This window comes from Hyperolius riggenbachi, chromosome 1 (assembly GCF_040937935.1).
Source record: "Hyperolius riggenbachi isolate aHypRig1 chromosome 1, aHypRig1.pri, whole genome shotgun sequence".
NCBI classification, from domain to species: Eukaryota; Metazoa; Chordata; class Amphibia; order Anura; family Hyperoliidae; genus Hyperolius; species Hyperolius riggenbachi.
Genome location: NC_090646.1, coordinates 568,967,245 through 568,990,411, shown reverse-complemented (window position 1 = coordinate 568,990,411; position 23,167 = coordinate 568,967,245). Strand labels below are relative to the sequence as shown.

General features: G+C 45.4%; 2 protein-coding genes across 3 annotated transcripts in view; one reads left to right on the top strand and one right to left on the bottom strand.

Moving 5' to 3' along the window:
• LYSMD3 (LysM domain containing 3) overlaps nucleotides 1–11,154 on the bottom strand; it is a 28,611-nt gene extending 17,457 nt beyond the window's left edge. The window contains exons 1-2 of one of the 2 annotated variants that reach the window (XM_068247776.1): nucleotides 10,976–11,154; nucleotides 1,814–2,094 (exon numbers count right to left, since the gene is read on the bottom strand). In XM_068247776.1, coding sequence (XP_068103877.1) covers nucleotides 1,814–2,094; nucleotides 10,976–11,003 — 309 coding nt within the window. In that variant the 5' untranslated portion in view covers nucleotides 11,004–11,154. The remainder of the gene's footprint in view (nucleotides 1–1,813; nucleotides 2,095–10,975) is intronic. The other variant, XM_068247784.1, reaches the window with a different exon arrangement.
• The window catches only part of ADGRV1 (adhesion G protein-coupled receptor V1), a 629,361-nt gene continuing 617,253 nt past the window's right edge, over nucleotides 11,060–23,167 (top strand). The window contains exons 1-2 of the mRNA XM_068247792.1: nucleotides 11,060–11,252; nucleotides 17,169–17,272. The gene's annotated coding sequence lies outside the window, so the exon portion shown is untranslated. The remainder of the gene's footprint in view (nucleotides 11,253–17,168; nucleotides 17,273–23,167) is intronic.

The following is a 23,167-nucleotide window of genomic DNA, read 5'->3' as shown; positions in this document are numbered from 1 at the left end:
CCCACGCAGCACAGATCAGGCAAACCACCCCTGGTCGGCAAGTGGTTAAGGTTCCCTTTGAGTTCACATAGAAAGTTAGCATGTGAAGCAGTCCTCAGCTTGCCAACTGAGCCCTCAGAGATTTGTAGTTAGTTGCATCATTCAGAAGAGGTGTGGTGGGACTCATGCAGGCACATCTGACCTTTCAGAAGCTGCAAGCAGTTTTGATCTATTGCCCGCAAACCACAACACATGTAATACAGCAACACAGATTCTACTAGAGATCCTACTAGATCAGACGTAAGCTATATGGTCACTGTATGGAAACTGTGGTGACTAACCACCCGTATGAACATGGCCTTATATCAGCGTACAAAACCGTTTAAAAATGTGCCCAATACATAAATAGAGCAGTGGTAAAAGACCTATTCTTAATTATGGTTAACCATCTATTCCTATGTATGTACTTAGGCTTAAAAGGCCATATCCGACAAAAAAAATAAATAAAATAAATAAAATGAAAAAAAAAGAGGATCTACTTACCCGGGACTTCATCCAGCCCCTGGCAGCCGATAGGCCTGACAGCCAGTGTCCCGGGATCCCCTCCGCTGGGGATGCCAACCTCGCCAGGTTTGCATTTTCTGTGCGGCTTGCGATCATGCTCACGTTGTTTGGAGTGTTCTGCGCAGGAGCAGTAGTTTCGACCCAGCTAGGTTGGCATCTCCAACAGAGGTGATCCTGGGACACTGGAGCTGCGGCGAGGGACATATCATTAAATCATAATGATATGACCTAACAAGTTAAAAGAGGAACTGTAGCGAAAATCTTAAAATTTAAAACACATACAAAAAAGAAGTACATTTCTGTCAGAGTAAAATGAGTCATTAATTACTTTTCTCCTATGTTGCTGTCACTTACAGTAGGTAGTAGAAATCTGACATTACCGACAAGTTTTGGGTTAGTCCATCTCTTCATGGGGGATTCTCAGCATGGCCTTTATTCTTTATAAGGACACTCCCTGAAAAAGATTTATATAAAGATGCTGGCCAGCCTCCCTGCTCGCAGCACACTTTTTTGGCACTTGGAAGGAGCAACTGCCATTCACTAACTGCTTTAAATAAAAAACAAAAAACCTGAGAACCTCCCATAAGATGGGCTGGTCCAAAACCTGTCGGTTCTGTCACATTTCTACTACTTACTGTAAGTGACAGCATCATAGGAGAAAAGTAATTTATGGCTCATTTTACTCAGGAAGAAATGGACTTCTTATTTTTAATAATTATTTTAAAAATGTTATGATTTTTGTGACAGAGGTCCTTTAATAATTTTTTTTTAATTGCTCGGACATGTCCTTTAAGCAGTGTCCCTCACCCTACTAGGAGGTAAGAATTCAGGACATGTTCAACACATTTCTAAACAATATTCCAGAAATGTAGTTACTTTAAATTAGAAAGACTTTACATACTGTTAGAGAGCTGAGCTGCTTTCTTCATTTGCTTTATACTTTAATCCCCTTCACAGCAGGTTGTGACAAGGATGTCCAGTTCTGTGAGTCAAACAGGTTCTACTGCACAGAGCTCTCCCTCAGCCAGTGAGGTCCAATTAGGAACCGTAAGGCACTACCATGCAATCTATCTATCTAACAACAGCACACATCTTTAAACACACTGCCAGAGGAAATTCATGAAATTCTAATAGGCCAAATCTGCCTCCTAAGGACAGAGGCAGAAGTTTCAAGTCGTCCTTGTTTCTCCAAACCTACTGTACATTGTATCTTGATAGCTGCCTGCAGTGGTCATTTGCAAACAAAATACAAAGAAAAATAAGTACTTACAGTACAGCAGTGTTGAAGGGCTATTGAATTCAATGTGTCTCCTTCTGTAACGTCCTTGCTTATGAAAATGATGTCATCAAGACGCTCTCTGGAAGTGCTCCTCCTCGTCTTCTCTCGCCCACGTGGGCGCAGTTCAAACTCTTCGGTGTCCTCCTCTGATAAGTCATTTTCAGAGTTGGCCATGGGCGTAAAGTGATAGCTATGACCAGCTGCCGTGGAGGATACAGTGGCTGGTTTCTGGTAACTTCGAGAAGCGTGCTTGCCAGTAATCATTACAAAACCTGTTGGGAACAACATAAAAGTGAACAATGATGTACTGTTTTGTTTTTTATTTTGTAAATGATCACTATCACTGAAGGCTGGTGGTTGGCTGAAGAACAGCCTGAGTGGGAGAGGCTGTGCAACCAGGCTCATGTTTTGGAAGGCATTAAAATATCACATTTAACACCTGCTAAAGAGTTTCTGTGTTATGTCTTCCATATTCATAAGGCTGGGTTCATATTGACACAAATAAGTTCCAATTAGCGGAAGAAAACAGATCCAAATGGATGTGAATGGATCCTAGGCAAAGCAATAGGATCTGTTTAGATCAGTTTGTTTAAAACTGATCTGTTCATTCTGAGGAACGCCGATACACTTTTGGTCAATCAAGGGAATCCTGCATCCTCTTCATCTCCTGTTCATCACTCCAAGGATTGTGGAATGAAACAAGTGGAATCCAGTGGCAATCACCAATAACTATTTATTTAGATAACATGATCCACATAACCATAAAGATCTTAGCACTAGTGTTGATTTTACCAAGTAGATACGCACTCGGAATCGAAATTTAAATGAGACAGCTGTGACCAAGGGAGGTGTGTGTGTGTGTGTGTGTGTGTGTGTGTGTGTGTGTGTGTGTGTGTGTGTGTGTGTGTGTGTGTGTGTGTGTGTGTGTGTGTGTGTGTGTGTGTGTGTGTGTGTGTGTGTGTGTGTGTGTGTGTGTGTGTGTGTGTGTGTGTGTGTGTGTGTGTGTGTGCATACCCATGCGTCCATCTGCTCCGATGCATCCCACGTCGCATTCCATGTCACTCCTACGTTTCCTTCTTCTGGGTTGAAGAATGAAGCGTGGGAGTGACATGTAATGCAACAAAAGATGCACCGTGGGATGCATTGGCTCAGATGGCCACATGGGTGTGCTAATCCCACTCTCCCACGGTCATAGATGTCTCATTTAAATTTTGCTTCACAGTAGCTAAGAGTACATAGCTACTCTGTAAAATCAACACTAGCCAGTACTCACATTCGGGGTCCTTGGCATTTGACCCTTAACTGATAAAAAGTGTAAGTGTATCAGCACTACTAACTTGTATGAAGGATTAGAGTAGGCATGGGCAAACTCGGCCCTCCAGCTGTTACGGAACTACAAGTCCCACAATGCATTTGCCTTTATGAGTCATGACTGTAGCTCTCAGACGCCTGCCATGCATTGTGGGACTTGTAGTTCCTTAACAGCTGGAGGGCCAAGTTTGCCCATGCCTGGATTAGAGTGACTTATTAGGAATAAGGATTCTGCTAGCTGCTGAACTTTACGTGTGATATTCCTAGGTGAACGCTTTGACTGCACTGCAGAGTGGTAAAGTAAACCAAGGAGCCCTCTACAAATTTGACTATACTGGAACGCAAGTTTATGTCCTGCACAATAATCATGTATCTGCCGGGCAAAGCAGGTGCCAAATGGGTATACTGGGCTGGTGGCGACGGAGAAGGAAACACACTGGTGGAAAACCGATGCCTAATGTAACAAACTGAACCATTTGAAACCAAAAATGGATCCATTTTTACAGGATCAGTTTTTGATCCATGTGGTTTGAACCCAGTAGGTCCCTTTCTTCTGTCACTGATAGTCACAAAGTGAACCCGAGGTGAGAGTGATATAGAGGCTGCCATGTTTATTTCCTTTGAGGCAATACTAGTTGCCGGGAAGCCCTGCTGATCCTCTGCCTCTAATACTATTAGCCATAGCCCCTGAACAAGGATGCAGCAGATCAGGTGTTTCAGACTTTAAAGTCAGATCTGACAAGACTAGCTGCATGCTTGTTTCTGGTGTTATTCAGATACTACTGCAGAGAAATAGACCAGCAGGGCTGCCAGGCAACTGGTATTGTTTAAAAGGAAAGAAATATGGTAACCTACATATCATTCTCACCTCTGGTTCACTTTAATTGTCTACACATAAAAACAGCTTTGTATCCATAAGGGAATAAGCATTGGGAACATCCTGAAAATTCCTGCCATCGATCTAACATCTTCAAATTGATATACAGTCAACTGCAGCAATGAGTCAACTTTAGGCTGGGAGCACACTTGTTTAAATCAAATGCAGGAGCGGGAAACGCATGCAAAATCGAACATAATGAAAGTCTATGGGCCTGCTCATGCAGATAGCTGCATTTTGTAATGCAACACTTAACCCTTTCGGGACCGGCCGCCTAACCCCCCCTTCAGGACCAGGCATTTTTGCAGAAGGGGGGGGGGCACGTTTGGGGGGTGAGGCAGCCGGATCCCTGCAGGGTCTGGCTGGGCTCTCTCCCCTGTGTGGCCAGGTGTCCCCCCTGTGTGCAGCAGCCTTCACTCACCTCCAGGCTCCAGCGACGAGCCGCAGCAGATCCCTCCGCTCCGGCTGGCATCTCAGCTCCTACTGCTGCTTAGTTCCGGGTCGCGGCTTGATGATGTCATCAAGTCGGGACCAGGTGCTGATGTCAGAAAGAGCAGCGATGCCGGTAAGAGCGGTGGGGGGTGCCGATCGTCGCGGGAACGGCAGGGAGGTGACTGGATCCTCTTCTTTCCCCCCTACCGTTGCAGCTGTCAAATTGATCACTACGATCCGATGGTGATTTTAGTGATCACATGATCAACAGCCATACGCAATGGCTGGTGATCACTGAGGAGAGATGCCAGCTGTCATATGACAGCTTAACCACTTGCCGACCGCACACTCATAACGTGCGTCGGCAAAGTGGCAGCTGCAGGACCAGCGACGCAGTACTGCGTCGCCAGCTGCAGCCTAATTAATCAGGAAGCAGCCGCTCGTACGAGCGGCTGCTTCCTGTCAAATCACTGCGGGGGGCTCCGTGAATAGCCTGCGGGCCGCCGATGGCGGCTCGCAGGCTAGATGTAAACACAAGCGGAAATAATCCGCTTTGTTTACATTTGTACGGCGCTGCTGCGCAGCAGCGCCGTAAGGCAGATCGGCGATCCCCGGCCAATCAGCGGCCGGGGATCGCCGCCATGTGACAGGGGACGTCCTGTCACTGGCTGCACAGGACGGATAGCGTCCTGTGCAGCCCGGATCTCAGGGGGGGGAGCAGGTAGGAGAGGGAGGGGGGAATTTCGCCGCGGAGGGGGGCTTTGAGGTGCCCCCCCCGCCACCCACAGCAGGCAGGAGAGATCAGACCCCCCCAGCACATCATCCCCATAGGGGGGAAAAAAGGGGGGCAATCTGATCTCCCTGCCTGCACCCTGATCTGTGCTGGGGGCTGCAGAGCCCACCCAGCACAGATCAATCAAACCAGCGCTGGTCCTTAAGGGGGGGTAAAGGGTGGGTCCTCAAGTGGTTAAAGGGAAGGTTCAGGGACTATCCGAAAAAAATAAAAATCCCCATCCACTTACCAGGGGCTTCCTCCAGCCCGTGGCAGGCAGGAGGTGCCCTCGGCGCCGCTCCGCAGGCTCCCGGTGGTCTCCGGTGGCGCGCCCGACCTACTACTGCGCAGTACAGCCCGGAGGACGTCCGATGACGTCAGCGCGCCGGCGTGGGACACAGAAGTGCCGGGCCTTGGAGCGCAGAAGAGCCCGGCCTGGCCACCGGAGACCACCGGAAGCCTGCGGAGCGGGGCCGAGGGCACCTCCTGCCTGCCACGGGCTGGAGGAAGCCCCAGGTAAGTGGATGGGGATTTTTATTTTTTTCGGATAGTCCCTGAACCTTCCCTTTAATCTCCCCTCTCCGGTGCGCACGATAACGTTGGGACGGTTCATTAGCGCGGACGTTGAATCAACGTCTGGTCAGAACGGTAGCACCACCTGCTGGATGTTGATTCAACATACCTGGTTCCCAAAAGGTTAAAAAAAACACAGTATGTTGGAACTTTCTGCATATTGTATGTGAATTGCATACAATGCTTTCCTATGGGGGAAAAGCATGCGGTTCGCTGGCGCATCATTGCATTCCAACAGATCTGGAAGTATGTTTAGCTCGCAGGGACAACAATAGTTGATTTGCATATTTCAGCAGTGCTGCACTGGGAGAAATCTCAGAGCTCACTTCAACCTGAATTATTGCAAATTCTTTCTGTTTGAAGAAGGCAAACTTTTTGTTTTCCATAGCATTTTAGTAAGGGGGCTTTTTGGTCCATTGTAGCCCCTTACACACTCCAATGAGTTCTGGTTCACCAGGAGCTTCCTGGGTAGTCTGTAACACTGGGTGTTTCAAGTCCTACTCCTTAGAGCCACATTAATCCGTGCCATGCACTGATGAGGATCAATCAATCCAAAACAGTCTGTATGCATGTTTGATTAATATGGCTCTGTAATATTAAAAAACTGACACTTTATTGCATTCCAGCGGATCTGGAGGTGTGTTTAGCTCACAGGAACAACCATAGGAAATTTGCATAATTCAGCATTGATGCGCTGGGAGAAATCTCAGAGCTCACTCCAACCTGAATTATTGCAAATAATTTCTGGTTTAAGAAAGCAAATGTTTGTTTTCCATCACAAAATAAATGATACTGTATTTTTCCAGGGCTGTGGAGTCGGAGTCGAGCAGTCGGGGCAATTTTGGGCACCCGGAGTCGTTGATTTCATAAACGGAGGAGTCGGAGTCAGGAGTCGGATAATTTTTGTAAAAAATCCACAGCCCTGTTTAGGCTAAGGAGTCGGAGTCGAGGAGTCGGAGCCATTTTGGGTACCCGGAGTTGGAGTCTGAGTCGTGGTTTCATAAACTGAGGAGTCGGAGTCGGAAGATTTTTGTCCCGACTCCACAGCCCTGTATTTTTCTCCATTGGAAAAAATGGTAATTAAAAAAAAACACAAACATGAAAACACGAGTGTGGCAAACACACAATAAAAAAAACCACAAATCCCGAAAAAAAAACATGTAGAGCCCCTCACAGCAAAAAACTAATGGTTTTCCGCACAGACAAGTGTGCTCCCAGCCTCATAGTTTTATAGGAGAGCATAGATCAGCAACATATAGTAAATAATCATAATATATTGCATAAACTATGTTCCAGGAGCACCATTTGTAATGCAAAAGCCAACTGTAGTTGTTTTTATAATGGCCTTATCATGGTTAATCTTTACAGTTAGTAGGCAAAAACACTTTTTAATAGTACTGTATATAAAAATGTAAACCTGCAGGAGGTGAGGAGAGGGAGGGAGGGAGGGAGGGTAGATTCTCAAATGCTTTGCCAATCCATCCATGGTTCAGTTTATAAAACCTTGGATGGCGTTGGACTTTTTTCCCCTGGCACTTCTAGAAACAAAACATTTTCTTTCACCCAAAAGTTTCACAATATAGGGTTATGTTTACGAATCACAGAACCAATATACACACAAACACTGCAATTCAGTCCACAAAAAAATGACATTTTCTCAACAAGATGTTTTGAATCATCTGCTAGCTTTTTTTTTTTTTTCATTGTACTAAGGGCCCTCCCCTCTCACCACACAGTCTCACTTATCTCGCTGCACTCTCTGTAATTTGGAAAAAACAATATATATTGGATTCAGCAAGAAACTAAGAACAATTAAAAATACGCAGAAACAGCAAATCTTAAGCCTAGTCTAGATAAGCTTCCATCCATGTAGGGTTATAATGTACAGTAGTGATGTACTGATGGCATAAGTCTATTTGAGGGGACCCAGCAGGAAACCTCATAAGGAACAGTTTTTCAATCACAGCACCCTCTACTGCACGAAGCTTTGTGATTTGCTGAGTAGTGTGGGCATAGTTTACTACAACCTATTTGAAACACCCTGTGCATGGAGGTGGCAGAATTGGTAACTGATTGGCCAGTAATAATTGAACGTGTGTACCAGGCTTAAAGAAGAGCTGTCAGCCATACTATCTCAGAAAACAAAAACACATATATACAGTAAGTAGATAAATACTTTCTCTACTTACATATGTATTGCACTGTCCGTGTTTTGAATTTAGTAATTTTTCTACAGAAAAAAAAAAGCATTTCCCATTTTAACTGTGACTATTTTGAAGCCAATCCTGATGTAATTTCCTCCCTTAGTCTCCTCTGCCTGATTTGCCCTTAACTACACTATCCAGCAGTGGCTGGATAGTGTAATGGTTAAGGGCTCTGCCTCTGACACAGGAGACCTGGGTTCAAATCTCGGCTCTGCCTGTTCAGTAAGCCAACACCTATTTCAGTAAGGAGTTTCTTGGGCAAGTCTCCTTAACACTGCTACTGCCTACTGAGTGCGCTCTAGTGGCTGCCTCGCAAGCGCTTTGAGTCCGACAGGAGAAAGGCGCTATACAAATACTGCAATTATTATTATTATTATTATTATTATTAACTATAGAAAGTGCATTGTCTCAGCATGAGAAATATTGGCCAATCAAAGAGGAACAGAGGTGTGGGAGGGGAAAACAGGAGGGAAAGAGGCTTCAGCCAATCAGGCTGCATTAGTTAAGTCTGAGGGGAAATAGAGAAGCAAAAAACGACAACCCAGCATGCCCTGCAACTTCCTTTTTGTGTACCAAACTGTGTGTGTATCAAATAGGAGTCAGGTAAACTGGGGAATGATCATTTATCAACAGAAAAGTAATAGAGAGATTGACTTTTGGATTGCCTGGTTAGCATCCTTATTACTAGTTTACCAGATAAAAATAAAGAATTGATTTTTTATTTTATGCCCAACAGTTACATTTTAAGGCCCCTTTTACATGGGCAACTGCCAGGCAGTGAAGTCACGGCCTGTCAGTTGCTATCCTGCACTCGCTGATAGTTTGTTAGTGTTCAGTACGGTGCTGTACAGGTGCCTCCCGCCCCCATGCAGTCAGATCTGAGCACAGCTGTGCTCAGGTTCGACATGTCACATTTCTCTGCTGCCCTGTAACACCACCACGTCAGTTCTTGACATGCTCAGTGTTACTACTGCTGCGATTCAGCTGCATTTAAATTGCACCCAAATTGCACTGGGGCGTGGCAGATGGGAGATTACACTGGGGGGTGGCAGATGGGAGACTGCAATGCTCGGCAAACGCACAGTTCAGCCTCTCGTCTGAAAGGGGCCTAAAAGTTACAGCAGACCTGAACGCAGAACTTCATCTCAGTTCTAAAAAATAAGCAACAACATAATAACCTTTAAAGAAAAACATTTCTTGGTTACAGCTTAAAGGGGATCTCTTGCACCTTTTAAAAAACAAAAACTGCCACTTACCTGGGGCTTCTATCGACCCCCTGCAGCCGTAATGTCCCGCACTGTCTAACCTCGATGCTCCGTTCCCTGCCACCGCCACTGGTGTAATTATTTGTCTAACTAGACGAATACAACTGCGGCTGCGCGGTCATCGGGAGTTTACTGCACAGGCGCAGTACGAAGTTTTCCTGTACTGCGCGTGTGCAGTAAGCTATCAATGACACGCGCAGCCGCAGTTGTATTTGTCTAGTTAGATGAATAATTACCTCGGTGCCGGCGACGGGGAACGGAGCAGCGGATGAAGACAGTGCGGGACATGACAGCTGCAGGGGGTTGATAAAAGCCCCAAGTAAGTGTCAGTTTGTTTTTTAAAAGGTGCAAGACCCCTTTAAATCCTGCAATAAATTTGCAGTTTGTCTACTTTCCTTCTTTCACGGAAGCAGACATATTAACATCCTGTGTTTACAAATAATCTCTCTGCCGTGACACAGCTGAGGGATCAAATTACAACTTGTGATTAGACACAGATGAGGGGGAATAATAGAGGCTAAACTCTCTAAGTACACACAGAGTGCATTTCTATGTTTTCCTTCTGTGTTGTGCAAGAGTTCAGGTCCACTTTAATAGCATTTTGTCCATTGTGTGCTCTTCAGGGATCAGAAATTGCAGGGGGCAAACTAAAACTTTGTGTGTGGCTATTTAGATTAGAAAGTGTATACATTAATTATTTGACAGCTTAATTAACTAATAAAACATGTCAAGTAACTTTTCAAATTGATTAGCTCTGTGCTTCCAGTTCAGCCAAAATTGTAGATGACATGTCTAGTCATTAAAGATAGGTCCAATAAAGGGATGAAATATACTGAATAACACCCTCAACATAAACAATGTATACCATACATGTATTCTGTTTTTCTAATAGCAACATAACTACAGTAAAACAGTAAGGTAAAGACAGTCTGATAATTTCACTTCAAACTGAAATGTAAAATCCCTCTTTTTTCTGTTCTTCAAACAGCTGGTTTAGATGTTGACAGGCAGTCTATGAGTGATAAAGCTGTGTCAGCCGTGTAGTAGTCAGCTTTAGGCTTGGAACCCACTATAAAACGCTATCGCTAATCGCAATCGCTTTGTATGAGCGGTTTGTAAGCGATTTCATGAGCGTTTTCGGGAGTGATTTTCAAAAGTGTTATCAATTTGCCAGCGAATGTGTAGCGATTAGCGTTTTTAATTCTGATTGGTCCTTTCAATTAATTTTCATTTTGTTACAGTGTGCAGTAATGTAAAAACGCTTGCAAAATTGCTCTGTGTAGATTCTGATGAGCGATTAGGCCAGCATTTATATACTTTACATTGCAGAAACGCTAAAAATGCTGCATGTCCAGCGTTTTGCGATTTAGTAATCACTCCAGTGGAATTTGGCCCATCCATTAACATTAGCTGAGCGTTTAGGGAAGTCGCTAGCGGTTTGAACCGCTTCCTAAACACTCAGAAAATCGCTCTAGTGGGTTCCAGCCCTTACTTGTGAAAACATCTAATTTGTGTACTGGGCACACTGATGTAGCCACTGATGCTGGACACACAGGCCACTAGTGTGATCCACAGGTGACACTAAGCAGCCTGTCACACTGCCATACAGTAATAATCCCACTGGAGTTCTATGCTGACGTCATTTTCTTCACTTTATGCTTATCTATAGAATCTCCAGTCACATGACTCCCACCAGCCTGCTCCTGGCACTCCACTCACTTGTGCCACTTGTGGAGGTCCTGCCCATTCTCACCTTCTTGTGCTGCCCTTTGCTCTGTATCTCTGGCTCATCTCGGCCACCGTCCACTACAGGTGTCCAACAACCTGCGCAACCCCGACAGCGTACAGAGAGCGCGCTCGGTACCAAAGCCACGTCCGCAGGCAGCGGAGGCCACGCCCTCACTTCATGTACGCAGGACGTCACTACGCACGGCAACTACGGGAGCCATGCTAACTGGTGGCAGGCAGAGTGAGAAGAGAGGAGAGAAATGTGGAGGTTGTTCTGTCTTTTTTTTGGGAATTCAAATTAAAGCAGTGAACAGTGAGCTTGGGAGCATATCTCAGTTCACAGGAATGGGACAGCACAGTTGTCAGCATGATCACGCTAAAGCAAGCAATGTAATAGTGGGAATTGCTTACGTCATGTTTAGAAACAATTTAAAGGGGCACTGCAGCGAAAAACTATAATTTAAAATATGTACAAACATATACAAATGAGAAGTAAATTTTTTTCAGAGTAAAATGAGCCATGAATTACTTTTCTCCTATGTTGCTTTTACTTAGTTCGAGTCCGCAAGTGTCCAGGGGCTCGGGGGTCGCAAAGAGACCGTACGGGTCTCTGCGGGGGCCACAAGGCGGCAAAAGTTGCGGATCCGGAATGTATCAGTTCCGGCTACAATAAAGTAGCCGGAACTAGATACATTGCAGTGCCAGAAAGGCACCGCAAGCATGGGGGATACCGGCGTGTAGTCCGGGCCCCCCAAGTGGCATAGGACCGGTAGCTGGAAGCATCCGGTTCTATTGCCAGTGTGATGAGAAACATCCGTTTCTCATTGCACAGCATGGCCGCATGCGAAGGGTCAGGATCCGGCCCGGGTCCGCACCGGGACGGACTGAAAAATAGTGCATGTTGGAAAAAAAGCCGGATCGTCCCGGAGCTGCGTTCCCGGATTGGATCTGGACGGCGCGCGAGTGTGAATGGATACATTGATTAACAATGTATCCATTCACCATCCGCTGTGTACGGAGCGTTCCGGGTCCGGGGAAGCCGGACCTGGAACGCTAATGTGAACCGCGCCTTACAGTAGGTGGTAGAAATCTGAAAGAAGTGACAGGTTTTGGGCTAGTCCATCTCTTTATAGGGGATTCTCAGGGATATATTTATTTTCAAAAGCTCTTAGTGAATGGCAGTTGCTCTGTCCAACTGCCAAAAAACTGTGTAGGGAGCAGGGAAGCTGGCCAGCATCTTTGTATAAATCCTTTTTAGGGAATATTTTTATAAAGAATAAAAGCCTTGCTGAGAATCCCCCATGAAGAGATGGACTCGTCCAAAACCTGTCACTTATGTCAGATTTGTACTGCCTACTGTAAGTGACAGCAACATAGGAGAAAATTAATATAAGCGTACTTCTTATTTGTATATGTTTGTACATATTTTAAATTTTACAGTTTTTCGCTGTAGTGCCCCTTTAAGATGAAAATATGAGCACTTCAAGCGAGAGTGATATGGAGTCTACCATATGTATTACCTTTTAAATAATGTGAATTACCTGCTGATCCTCTGCCTCTAAGGGCCAGTTCTCACTTGAGCCTGAATCGCACTTCTTCCCACTCAAGGCAAACTGCTAGCGGTTTTTAAAAAAACGCTACAACATGTAACACATGGCAGTGTTCACACTGCCGCATTTGCGGTTAGCGTTAACCGCAAACGTGTTACATGCATCGGTTTGCCGGCGGTTTTAGATGTGAACGGGGCCTAATAGCGCATTGCTCTGACATCTTCTGCAGCACTTTACAGAGTACATAGTCATGTCACTGACTGTCCTCAGAGGAGCTCACAATCTAATCCTACCATATAGTTATAGTCTAATGTCCTACAAAATTATTAATATGTATTTATATAGAACTGGCATCTTCTGCAGCACTTTACAGAGCACATAGTCATGTCACTGATTGTCCTTGGAGGAGCTCACAGTCTAATCCCCCCCCCCCCCCCCCCCATAGTCATAGTCTAATGTTCTACCATATTATTATTATGTATTTATATAGAACTGACATCTTTTGCAGCACTTTACAGAGCACATAGTCATGTCATGGACTGACATCCATGATGCAAATCTCCCATTTCACTACACCATTGTGGGAACACTGCTTTCTTATGTGTTTGGGGAACATTGCCTAATTTCCTTTAGGATCCCTTTGCCCATCTGTGTTTTGGGAGGAAACTCTGGCCCACTGCCTCAGAGTTACATTACAGTTCGCTCCGCCCACACCATGTCATGGGCACGCCCATTTTTCCATCGTTGTCATGGACATGCCCCCCTGTCCCAGGTTGAGCCAAGAAAAATCTGCTCACTGTATCTCAGCAGTCCAATTCTTGAAGGGACAATCCGTCTTTGTGAGTCCCCCTATCCCAATTATTTCCTCATTTGTTCCTCTTAGGCCTCTTGCACACTGCAAGCGATTCCGATTCAGATTCCGCTTTTCAATCAGTTTTTACATCCGATTCAGATTCTGATTTGCAGTTTGCTCCCTGCACACTGCAAATCGGAATCAGAATCGGATGTAAAAACTGATTAAAAAAGCGGAATCTGAATCGGAATCGCATGCAGTGTGCAAGAGACCTTACAGTGCTTATGTACAAATTTAGGAAAATATATGTATTTTTTCTATTGAAAAATGTGTCTAATTGGGGCCACCAAAGTAGTGAAATTCTACACAATGCTGATTGTCGTTAGATACACAATGCCTGTGGCATTTTGTAAAATAAAATTTTTTCATGTACCGTGTGTACTTAGTTAGCACAATGGCAGCTACTGATTAGTGGCAGTTACTGCTGCTGGCATAGTGGCAGCTGCTATTCATTTGCTTTTACAGTGGTGGCTGATAACCTACAGAAGAGCAAAGGGGGAGGCAGAGCAGCAAAACTAGGTGGCTTGCAGGCCACATGGGATTAACAACTGTAGAGAGCTTTCCGGGCCACCAGAAAAAACTTGGGGCCGCATTTGGCTCCCAGGATGGACTTTGGGCATGCCTGCCCTAGGGCCCCAGAGCCTGTAGGGACACCCAAGGTGTCTCTCCCCCAACTTAATTGTTGCTCCCCCCCTCTGCAGAGTCTTTGACAGATTACTGTCCCAGCGGGCGTACTCCTGTCAGTTTGTGGCTCTGTGCGCTACAGTCTTTATCCATGGAGCCACAGACTGAGAGGAGTGTGTCCGCCAGCACAGGTAAGACGCTACTCTGCCAAAAGGCTTTGTAGGGAGCACAGTTAAATGGTGTGGGGGGGGGGGGGATTGGTCAGCAGCTGCTTAGGGGCCCTTGAGGAAATTTGGCAGCAACAAAGGGCCCCAATAGCACCCCCCAGGGAGGGGTGTCTGTCGGGGGAAGGCTAATTTTGCCCAGGGGCCATATTGTTACCAGACCGCCTAGAGATGTGAAGGGGCGTGTCTTAAAGGTGGCATTCTTTCTTACCCTAGAAAGGTAAGTGTAGCCATAGACTCTAAACAAGAATGCAGATAATATGTTTCTGACACAAATCTGACAAGATTAGCCACATGCTTGTTTCACATGTGCGATTCAGACAGTACTGCAGCCAAAAAGTTTAGCACGACTGACAGGCAATGAAAATAAATATGGCAGCCTTCATATACCACCCACTTTAGATTCCCGTTGATTCCCACTGCCATCTGATTGATCAGCAGCTGCTGGCTTTGATAAAGTGAATTTCCTTTCCTTCCTGCGTCAAACTTGACATTTTTGAAAATAAATTATGAAATAAATACTCCACTTGGTGTAGGACTTTTCCATCTTACTGTATGTATAGTTAGTCAACTCATTGCTTGCTTGCCTAATGATTGCACAATTGTACTACGTAGTATGAGAGCTTACCTACACAGTCTGTCCATAGTATTCAAAATCTGTTGGCCCCCATGCTACATGGAGGTAGTAACATTGGTCAGTGATTGGCCAATCAAAATTGCATGTTTGTATGCACCATAAGGCCTAATGAGTCCGATCATGACCTACACTGAGTCCGATCATGTTTAGCTATTTACTGATGTACAGCAAACAAATTATCCACAGTGGACTCAACCCTTCCTTGGATGAATATCCAACTTTTTTTATTGCATTTCAGTGCGGATGCAGCATACAAATAGCACAACGTTTCGGGCTATCAGCCCTTTTTCAAGTGCTTGAGGAAGGGCGGATAGCCCGAAACGTTGTGCTATTTGTATGCTGCATCCGCATTGAAATGCAATAAAAAAAAGCTGGATATTCATCCAAGGAAGGGTTGAGTCCACTGTGGATAATTTGTTTGCTGTACATTTAGAATGCTTAGAGAGGTGTGATGGACCTCTCACTCCACTAGGATTCCCCGTGATTCTACACTCACATGAGGCCGGCTTACACTTGCTTCACACTAGCTATTTACTGATGGCAGTTGTTCCCGTACAGTATTTGTCACTGCACATGTCCTTTTGCAGTTTATAGGCATTCGGTCAAACTGGTGTTCCCAAAGATCTCCAGTGGATCAAGTTACCACATTCTAGTATTCTGTTATGGCATCTACAGTGTACCCATATCATAAAGCACACTACTCTATTCTGTCAAAACCAATAAGAACATTCTATAACCTGTTTTTCTTGTTTGTAATTATGTCTGTAAAATTATGCCATTTACCATGTTGTGTAAGCTGTACATCTGAAACTTGAACAATGTGGGTGTTTGTATAGCATCATTTGATGACATATCATATACTCAGAAGAGGGAAATAGTTAAAGTGAACCTGCGTCCAAATGTTTATGGAGTGAGACTCAGGCCTGACTTGTAAATTGTGAGTACATATGATCTGGCCACGTAGTAATTTGGGTGCAGATAAAACCAGAAAGACGACTCTCCCTGCGCTATGTAATCTTGGGAATGTAACAAATATATTTCCCTACTTATTACCTAATTTTACCCATGACTACGTAATTAGGGCCTGGCTATTGCTGGCACCCAAATTACGGTGAATATGTACTGAATTCCGTCTGTGCTGCTATGTCAAATCAGATACGGCGCCAAAATGACCTGACTCATAAAATAAAACTCCCTCTAACATGCTCCCGTTGCCCAACTAGACCCGTGTCCACCAGCACATGCTGGGGCACGATGAGTTGCCCTATAGCACAGAAGCTGACAGTTGCTGTACCATACAAGGCAAGGAGACATATTCTGCATCATCCACTAACATGTTCTCAGACTTTAACCACAAGTCAGTAGATATACGTCCTCTGTGACTTCATCTAAGCCACAAGTCAGTAGATCTACTGACTTGTACAGAAGCAGTGCTGTGCACGATTGGGCTTGCTCCTGTGCACATTTCTGGCACTATCTGATGCAGCACTAATTGGTGAATGGGAATATATGTTTCCTGAGCTAATGAGATTGATTTTTACTATTAAAAATACTTTCCCTTTCTCATTTCATAGTGAAAAATACACTCTGTAGCATTATTTCAGAATCAAATATCTTCACCATAAATTGTGACCGGAACATAATCTAAGTTTTGTGATAAGCAGTAAGAATAGCCAAACAAAATTTGTGTTTTTTATCTACAGTAGCACTTTTTGTTTTTAACCTAGAATTGGTAAAACTGAGAAATGTTTTTTCTATTTTTTTTCTTTGTTTTCCCATTAAAATTCATAGAAAACAAAATTGTTCGAGGGAAAAAAATGTCATACAATGAAAGCCTAGTTTGTCTTGAAAAAAACAATATATATTTCATTTCTATGTCCTAAGTAGGGATAAAGTTATTTCTGATTAAATAAGGACATAGCTAAACTGTCAAAACTGCTCTGGTCAATAAGTGGGAAAAAAAGGTCTGGATGCGAAGTGGTTAAGTGCTTCAGAATTTATCAGCTGCAAAATTTTAATCGCTCCATATAGCCAGCTAGCTCTAATTGTGGAAGTACTTTTACCTAGCAAGTTCCATGAGTCTCTTTAAACATAACTCCAGGCAACAATTAAAAGAGTCTCTAATAAGGCTGCTGTTGAGTATTGCTCCTCCTTTTTCTTTTTAATCTGAACCTATTTTCTTCCTCGGTGGTAATTGTGACACAAGTGACTGAGCCATTCACTATGTCTTCAGTTACCATCCATCCTAAGAGTAATGTTTCTGCCACTCAAAGGTGCTTTTCTTCCCTTCCCATAGTTTATATCCCCAGAAGAGGAGTAAAGGGATCTTCATCGTTGCCACCATGGCGTGGGCAAAGATACCAGTGATGTAAAGAAGAAGAAGGCTGCTGAGCAGTGGAGGTCAGTATCATGGTCTGTTCCTACAGGTGATTCTTTTGACTTCAGTCCTGCTTTAAATAAAGGTGCGATTTTACAAATCAAGTATATTAAGTAAACTGTTTCCGCTGGCATCTATTTACTTGTTGCCAACTTATTTAATCAATCCTTTCTCTTGGAGTTATTGGTGTCAAAGAAGGTAAAAAGGGCACCATAGGCACGTTGTTAAAAATGGGGAAATGTTTCATGTTAGCGACTATAAATGGTACTTTGGGCGCCCGGTATTTATAGCTGCTGTTTACTCTTTATAGCTGCTATTCACCATTTATAACCTCTAATCATGGCTTTTAACATTGCACGTTAAGGTTAGGAGGCGGGGGTCTTTAGTATTAGGAGTGCGTGCCTTCCTTAGGGGTTATGGTTAGGCATCGGGGAGGGGTGGTGTTAAGGTTAGGCACAAGAGTGGGGGTTAAGGTTAGGCACAAGTGTGGGAGGTTAAGGTTAGGCATGGGGGTTAAAGGGAAGCGAGCACCATTTTTAGCACCCAGTCCATCTCAACAGCACATTAAGGGGTTGATTCACTATAACAAATAGAGTGCCTTATCAGAGTTAACATGCTTTATCAGAGTTAACATACCTTATCAGAGTAGCATAGCGAGCGCTACAAACTTATGCCTTCTAATTGGCAATGACAAGAGCTCCACTTGTCCTGCCCTGAGCCCCTGCGGGTCCAATCACTTTACAGGACATTATCCCCACACTTTGATTGACAGGAAACTTGACAGGCAGCCTATTGGATCAAAGTGTGGGGAAAATGTCCATTAAAGTGATTGGACCCTCAGGGGCTCCGGGCAGGATGAGTGAAGCTCTCGTCATTGCCAATTAGCAGGCATAAGTTGGTAGACCTCGCTATGCTACTCTGATAAGGCACACTAACTCTGATAAGGCATGTTAATTCTGATAAGGCACGCTATTTGTTATAGTGAATCCTCCTCTAAATATGCTTGCCAACAATCTGGCATATTAATTTAAAAAAATAAATTTGAGCTCTTCTTTTTATTTCTATGGCATTGGTGTGCCCTTGCAGCCACTTTGCATGTATGGTTTCAGGCTCCAGATCTGTGTGGCCGTATACCACAGCTGAGTATGTGCCCGACCGTTTTTTGAAGTTGCCACATAACAGCAGCAGCCTCAATTTTGCAGACTCTTCAGTAAGATTTGTACATGGCTGATAATGCTGGGGGAGGTTATAGTGATTTTTGTCTTTAGCAAGTAATCAGGCATCTTCTTTTCTTTGCTTGAGAGCACCACATTGTCTGTTAGCCGGGCTAATCCATGGTGGCATTCCTTTTATCACTGTCCAAGTGCCAGTCTGAAATACAAGCCTGGAGGCCAAGCTGTGCAAATGTTTCAGTCAGTTAGTGTTTTATTGGAGAAATTTAAGAGAAAAATACCAGCCCATCATTTCAGTATAATGCCACGTTTCTTTAATATGTGTATAACATAATTTCCAGAGTCTATTGCAGATGCTACACACAAAATATGTACAGGTGGTCCCTGGTTAACGAACGAGATAGGGACTGTAGGTTCGCTTTTTGTTTTTTTTTACATGTACCCAAAAAATCACAGAATCCATGCCGTTCGTATCGGCGGGCCAATCATAAGTCAGGCGTTTGTAAGGGACTACCTGTAGTTAAATATACACACTTTTCCAGTATATATTCACTGATTCAGTGACTCTACCTCAATAGACAGGAAAAATAGTCTAGAGGCAATAGAAATGGTCAATGAGATGCTAAGTAGTTTGACTTGAATGCAAATAAAATGCAAATTGTATACAGCTTTAAATTGGCCCAATCCAAATCGCCTAAAAGTGGGTTTGATTAGCCTGTCACGAACCTTGTAGTGGAGGAGACCGTTGTGCTCACGGTACTGCGGCAGGGGCAGGCGGCTGACTGGGTGCAGCTGCTGAGAGGGTGTCCATGCGGCCTTCTAGCCGTTGGTGACCTGCTTGGAGCTCCTTCAGGGCGTCTGTCAATGCGGCCATCTGATTGCAGAGGGTGGTTAGTACAGTTGCTACCTCAGCGGTCTCCATTGCTGGCTGTAGTATTATGTCACGAGAGACCGTTGTGCTGAGGGTAGCAACTCTTGCAGCTTGACACCCAGCACTCCTGGAGTGGGAACAGGAGTACTAAGGTGTGCAAGAGGCAGGAGTGCTCGCAGGATCCGGCAGTGAGCTGCGCAGACTGGAACCACGGCACTCCCCTGGCCTGAGTCTGGTAGTGCAAGGACTCAATGACCAGTATGGATTGTAGTAGGGCAAATCCCAGGACAAGCAGAAGTCGCCAGCGGAGCGGGTTCTCAGGCGGGCAGGATTCGGCAACAGAGCGGGTAGTCGGAACAGGCAGAGGTCGGCAACGGAGCGGGTTCTCAGACAAGCAGGGTTTGGCAATAGAGCAGGTAGTCAGGCAGGCAAAGGTCATCAACAAGCGGGCAGTCAGACAGGCCGAGGTCAGGTTCCAGAACAAACAAGCAGGCAGACACTAGGTCACGGCACGGGAGTACAACACTAGCTGCAATACTACAGCAAGGAAGCAATGCACTCTCCAGGTTTAAATAGGCCGCCTTTGGCGCGCACAGCACGACGCACCGCGCGCATGCGCACAACGCACAAACGCTAAAACGCACGCGCAACGCCCAGAATAAACATACACAGCAGCCGCCCCTGTGCACGCAACGTCACACAACGCTCACGCCAGCGCCTCCTGACGCCAACGCTTACGCCGTGCTCACACTGGTGAGCACCGACAGGTCGCCCCGCCGAGACCCACCAGGACGACCGCCAGCATTCGTGCGTACTGGCCGCCTCCTCTGGACAGGTAACTGACCGTGACAATGCCCCCCCCCCCCCCCCCTAAGGGGCAGCCTCCGGATGCCCTCAGTAGCTGGCTTCTCCGAGAAATCCCTGTGGAACTGATTGACCAGGCGGGTGGCATGGACGTTGGCTGCTGGTTCCCAGGTACTTTCCTCTATGCCATATCCCTTCCACTTGATAAGATACTGGATCTGATTGTACCTTCTTCTGGAGTCCAAGATTGCCTCCACCTCATACTCCTCCTCTCCTTCAACCAAGATCGGTGGTGGTGGGTTTGTTCTTTTACCCGGAAAGGAATCCAAAGTGGTAGGTTTTAGCAGCGCGGTATGGAATACAGGATGAATCCTTAGGTTATCAGGGAGATCTAATTCAAAAGCCACCTGTCCTATCCTCCTTTTGATGGGGAATGGTCCAATAAACTTGGGACCCAGTTTTTTGGAAGGGCAGGCCATCTTGAGATTCACAGTAGACAGCCAGACCGAGTCCTCCACTTTAAAATCCGGATTGTCTCTTCTGTGAAGATAAGCCTTCCTCTTGTAAATCCTTTGAGCTTGGGACATGGTTCGTTGCAGAGTCAGGTTATTTTCTTGTAACGTTTTGACCAGGTTGTCGGAGGCAGGTACTGATGTCTCTGAGAGAGTGTTTGGCAGAAATGACGGATGGAACCCATAATTTGCAAAGAATGGAGACTGTTGTGTGCTTGAATGAACAGAGTTGTTATAGGCAAATTCGGCTAATGGCAGGAGCTGGACCCAGTTGTCTTGTGCTGATGATAAGAAACATCTCAAGTACTGTTCTAACGTTTGATTGGTGCGTTCTGTCTGACCGTTTGACTGTGGATGATAAGCAGATGAGAAATGTAGTTGAATGTTCAAGGATTCACACAAAGCTTTCCAGAATAGGGATGTGAACTGCGTCCCTCTGTCCGAGACGATGTCGGCTGGGACCCCATGAAGGCGTACAATCTCTTTAATAAAAGCCTTGGCCGTTGTTTGCGCTGAGGGAGTCCCTTCCATAGGTAGGAAGTGTGCCATTTTAGACAGACGGTCTACTACAACGAAGATGGTATTACACCTGTAACGTTTGCGGAATCGTTTTCGTGGTCAGCGCACGAGATGCGCACTGACACAGCAAAAACCTTCCACAAGCGTATAATTGCGTGAACCCTGGCTAGGTGCAATGCACCAGCAGAGGGCAATTCCCACTGGCAGATGGCGCTGTGGAGTGCAGACGAGTACAATCGCTGCACGGCCACAGATGCCAGATGGGGATTGTACAGATCAAGACAATGCGGGGCTGAACAGCCCATAAAGAGAAAGAGTACAGGGACAGGACGAATGTGTGTTCACCAATCTAGTCGCGACCCTGCGACGGTGAACACACATCAGCAGAAACAAAAGTAGGAACGCGATTGCGAAAAAGGCGATCGCCAGAAGTGACACAAGACAGACTAGAACAGAACACAAGAGGAGCAAAGGCACAGCAAATAATACAATGAGAATGATAAAGAAAATAACAAACGCTAACTAAACGCGAACACCGCACTCATGCACAACAGCGAACGCGTTTATAGCGCGGTCTCCGCGTGTTAAGCACAACAGAGACAAGCACCCCTAACTAACCACCGACAGACAAACACGAAACAAAGAACGTGAACGCTTGCTTAACGGTTACCTCACCGAGCCTACAGCAAGCGTTCGTATCAGACAAGACAGACAAACGAGAAACAGGAACTAGGCAGAAAGAATCCACCGCTCTTCCGCCAGAGCAAGTGTGATCCAAGCAGGAACACAGATCAGAAAGATCCACAGCCACTAACGCTAGCGGCTAGTGCGATCTAAACAAGACAGATCAGATGAGGTAGCCGGAAGCAACCGCAGCTCCAGTTTACACTCCAGAAACTAGATCAGAAGGATCCATAGCCACTAACGCTAGAGGCTATTGCGATCCAGGCAAGACAGATTAGACGAGGTAGCCAGAAGCGACCGCAGCTCCAGCTTACACTCCAGAAACTAGATCAGAAGGATCCACAGCCACTACCGCTAGAGGCTATTGCGATCCAGACAAGACAGATCAGAAGGGGCTACCAGTAACTACCGCAGCGCCGGTTAGCACCCCAGACAAACAGAACGATTTCCTGTCGACCACCGCTGGGACAGGACAATCGCAACAGACAAACAGATATGCAATCCTAACTGCACTAGGGAAACTGCCTAGTGCAGTCCCAAGAATTACTCTAAGATAACTTTAACAAGAAGTAGCTTGGCTGACACTCTAGGAGTGTTTACTACAAACCCTGAAGGAATGACCAGCAAAGCATTCTGGGAGCAGAAAGCTCTTATAGTGCCAGTCATCAAAGGAGGCAGGTAGGGGATTTGCATAACGAATGTATGCAAATTCCTCAGCAGCAGAACAGACCAGAAACTTGCAATGGAAAAACAGGTCTCTCTTCCAGAGACCTGCAGCCCACAGACTAGAGAAATGGTCAAACAACTGTCTGCCTGTGCAGCCAGCTGAGCGGATCATCACAACACCCCTCTGATCTTGGTAATTCCACAATAAAATCCATAGAAATGGAGTGCCAGGGCCTGGGTGGTACTGGCAGCGGATTAAGTAGTCCCCAAGGTTTGAACTTTGATCCTTTAAATCGGCAGCATATGGGGCAGGACGTTACGTATAACTTGCAATCCCTTTTAAGTTTGGGCCACCAGAATGAGCGTTGCACCAGATCCTGAGTCTTTGGGACACCAAAGTGGCCTGCCAACTTGTGGTCGTGACAGGATTCGAGAACTATGTGACGCAATTTTTCTGGCACAAACATCTTGTTGTCAAACCACCACAGGCCCTCCCTCTCTTCCAGAGAGCCCTTGATGACTTCGGGTGGGTCGGGTTGATGCCTGACGGAGTTGACTGATCAGGGCTGGCTGAATAATTAAAAAGTTCTGGTCAGACAAAATTGTGTCGGGTGTGCTTGGATTCTCATCCTCTGGAAACATACGGGATAAGGCGTCTGGTTTTGTGTTTTTTGATCCTGGTCTGCAGGT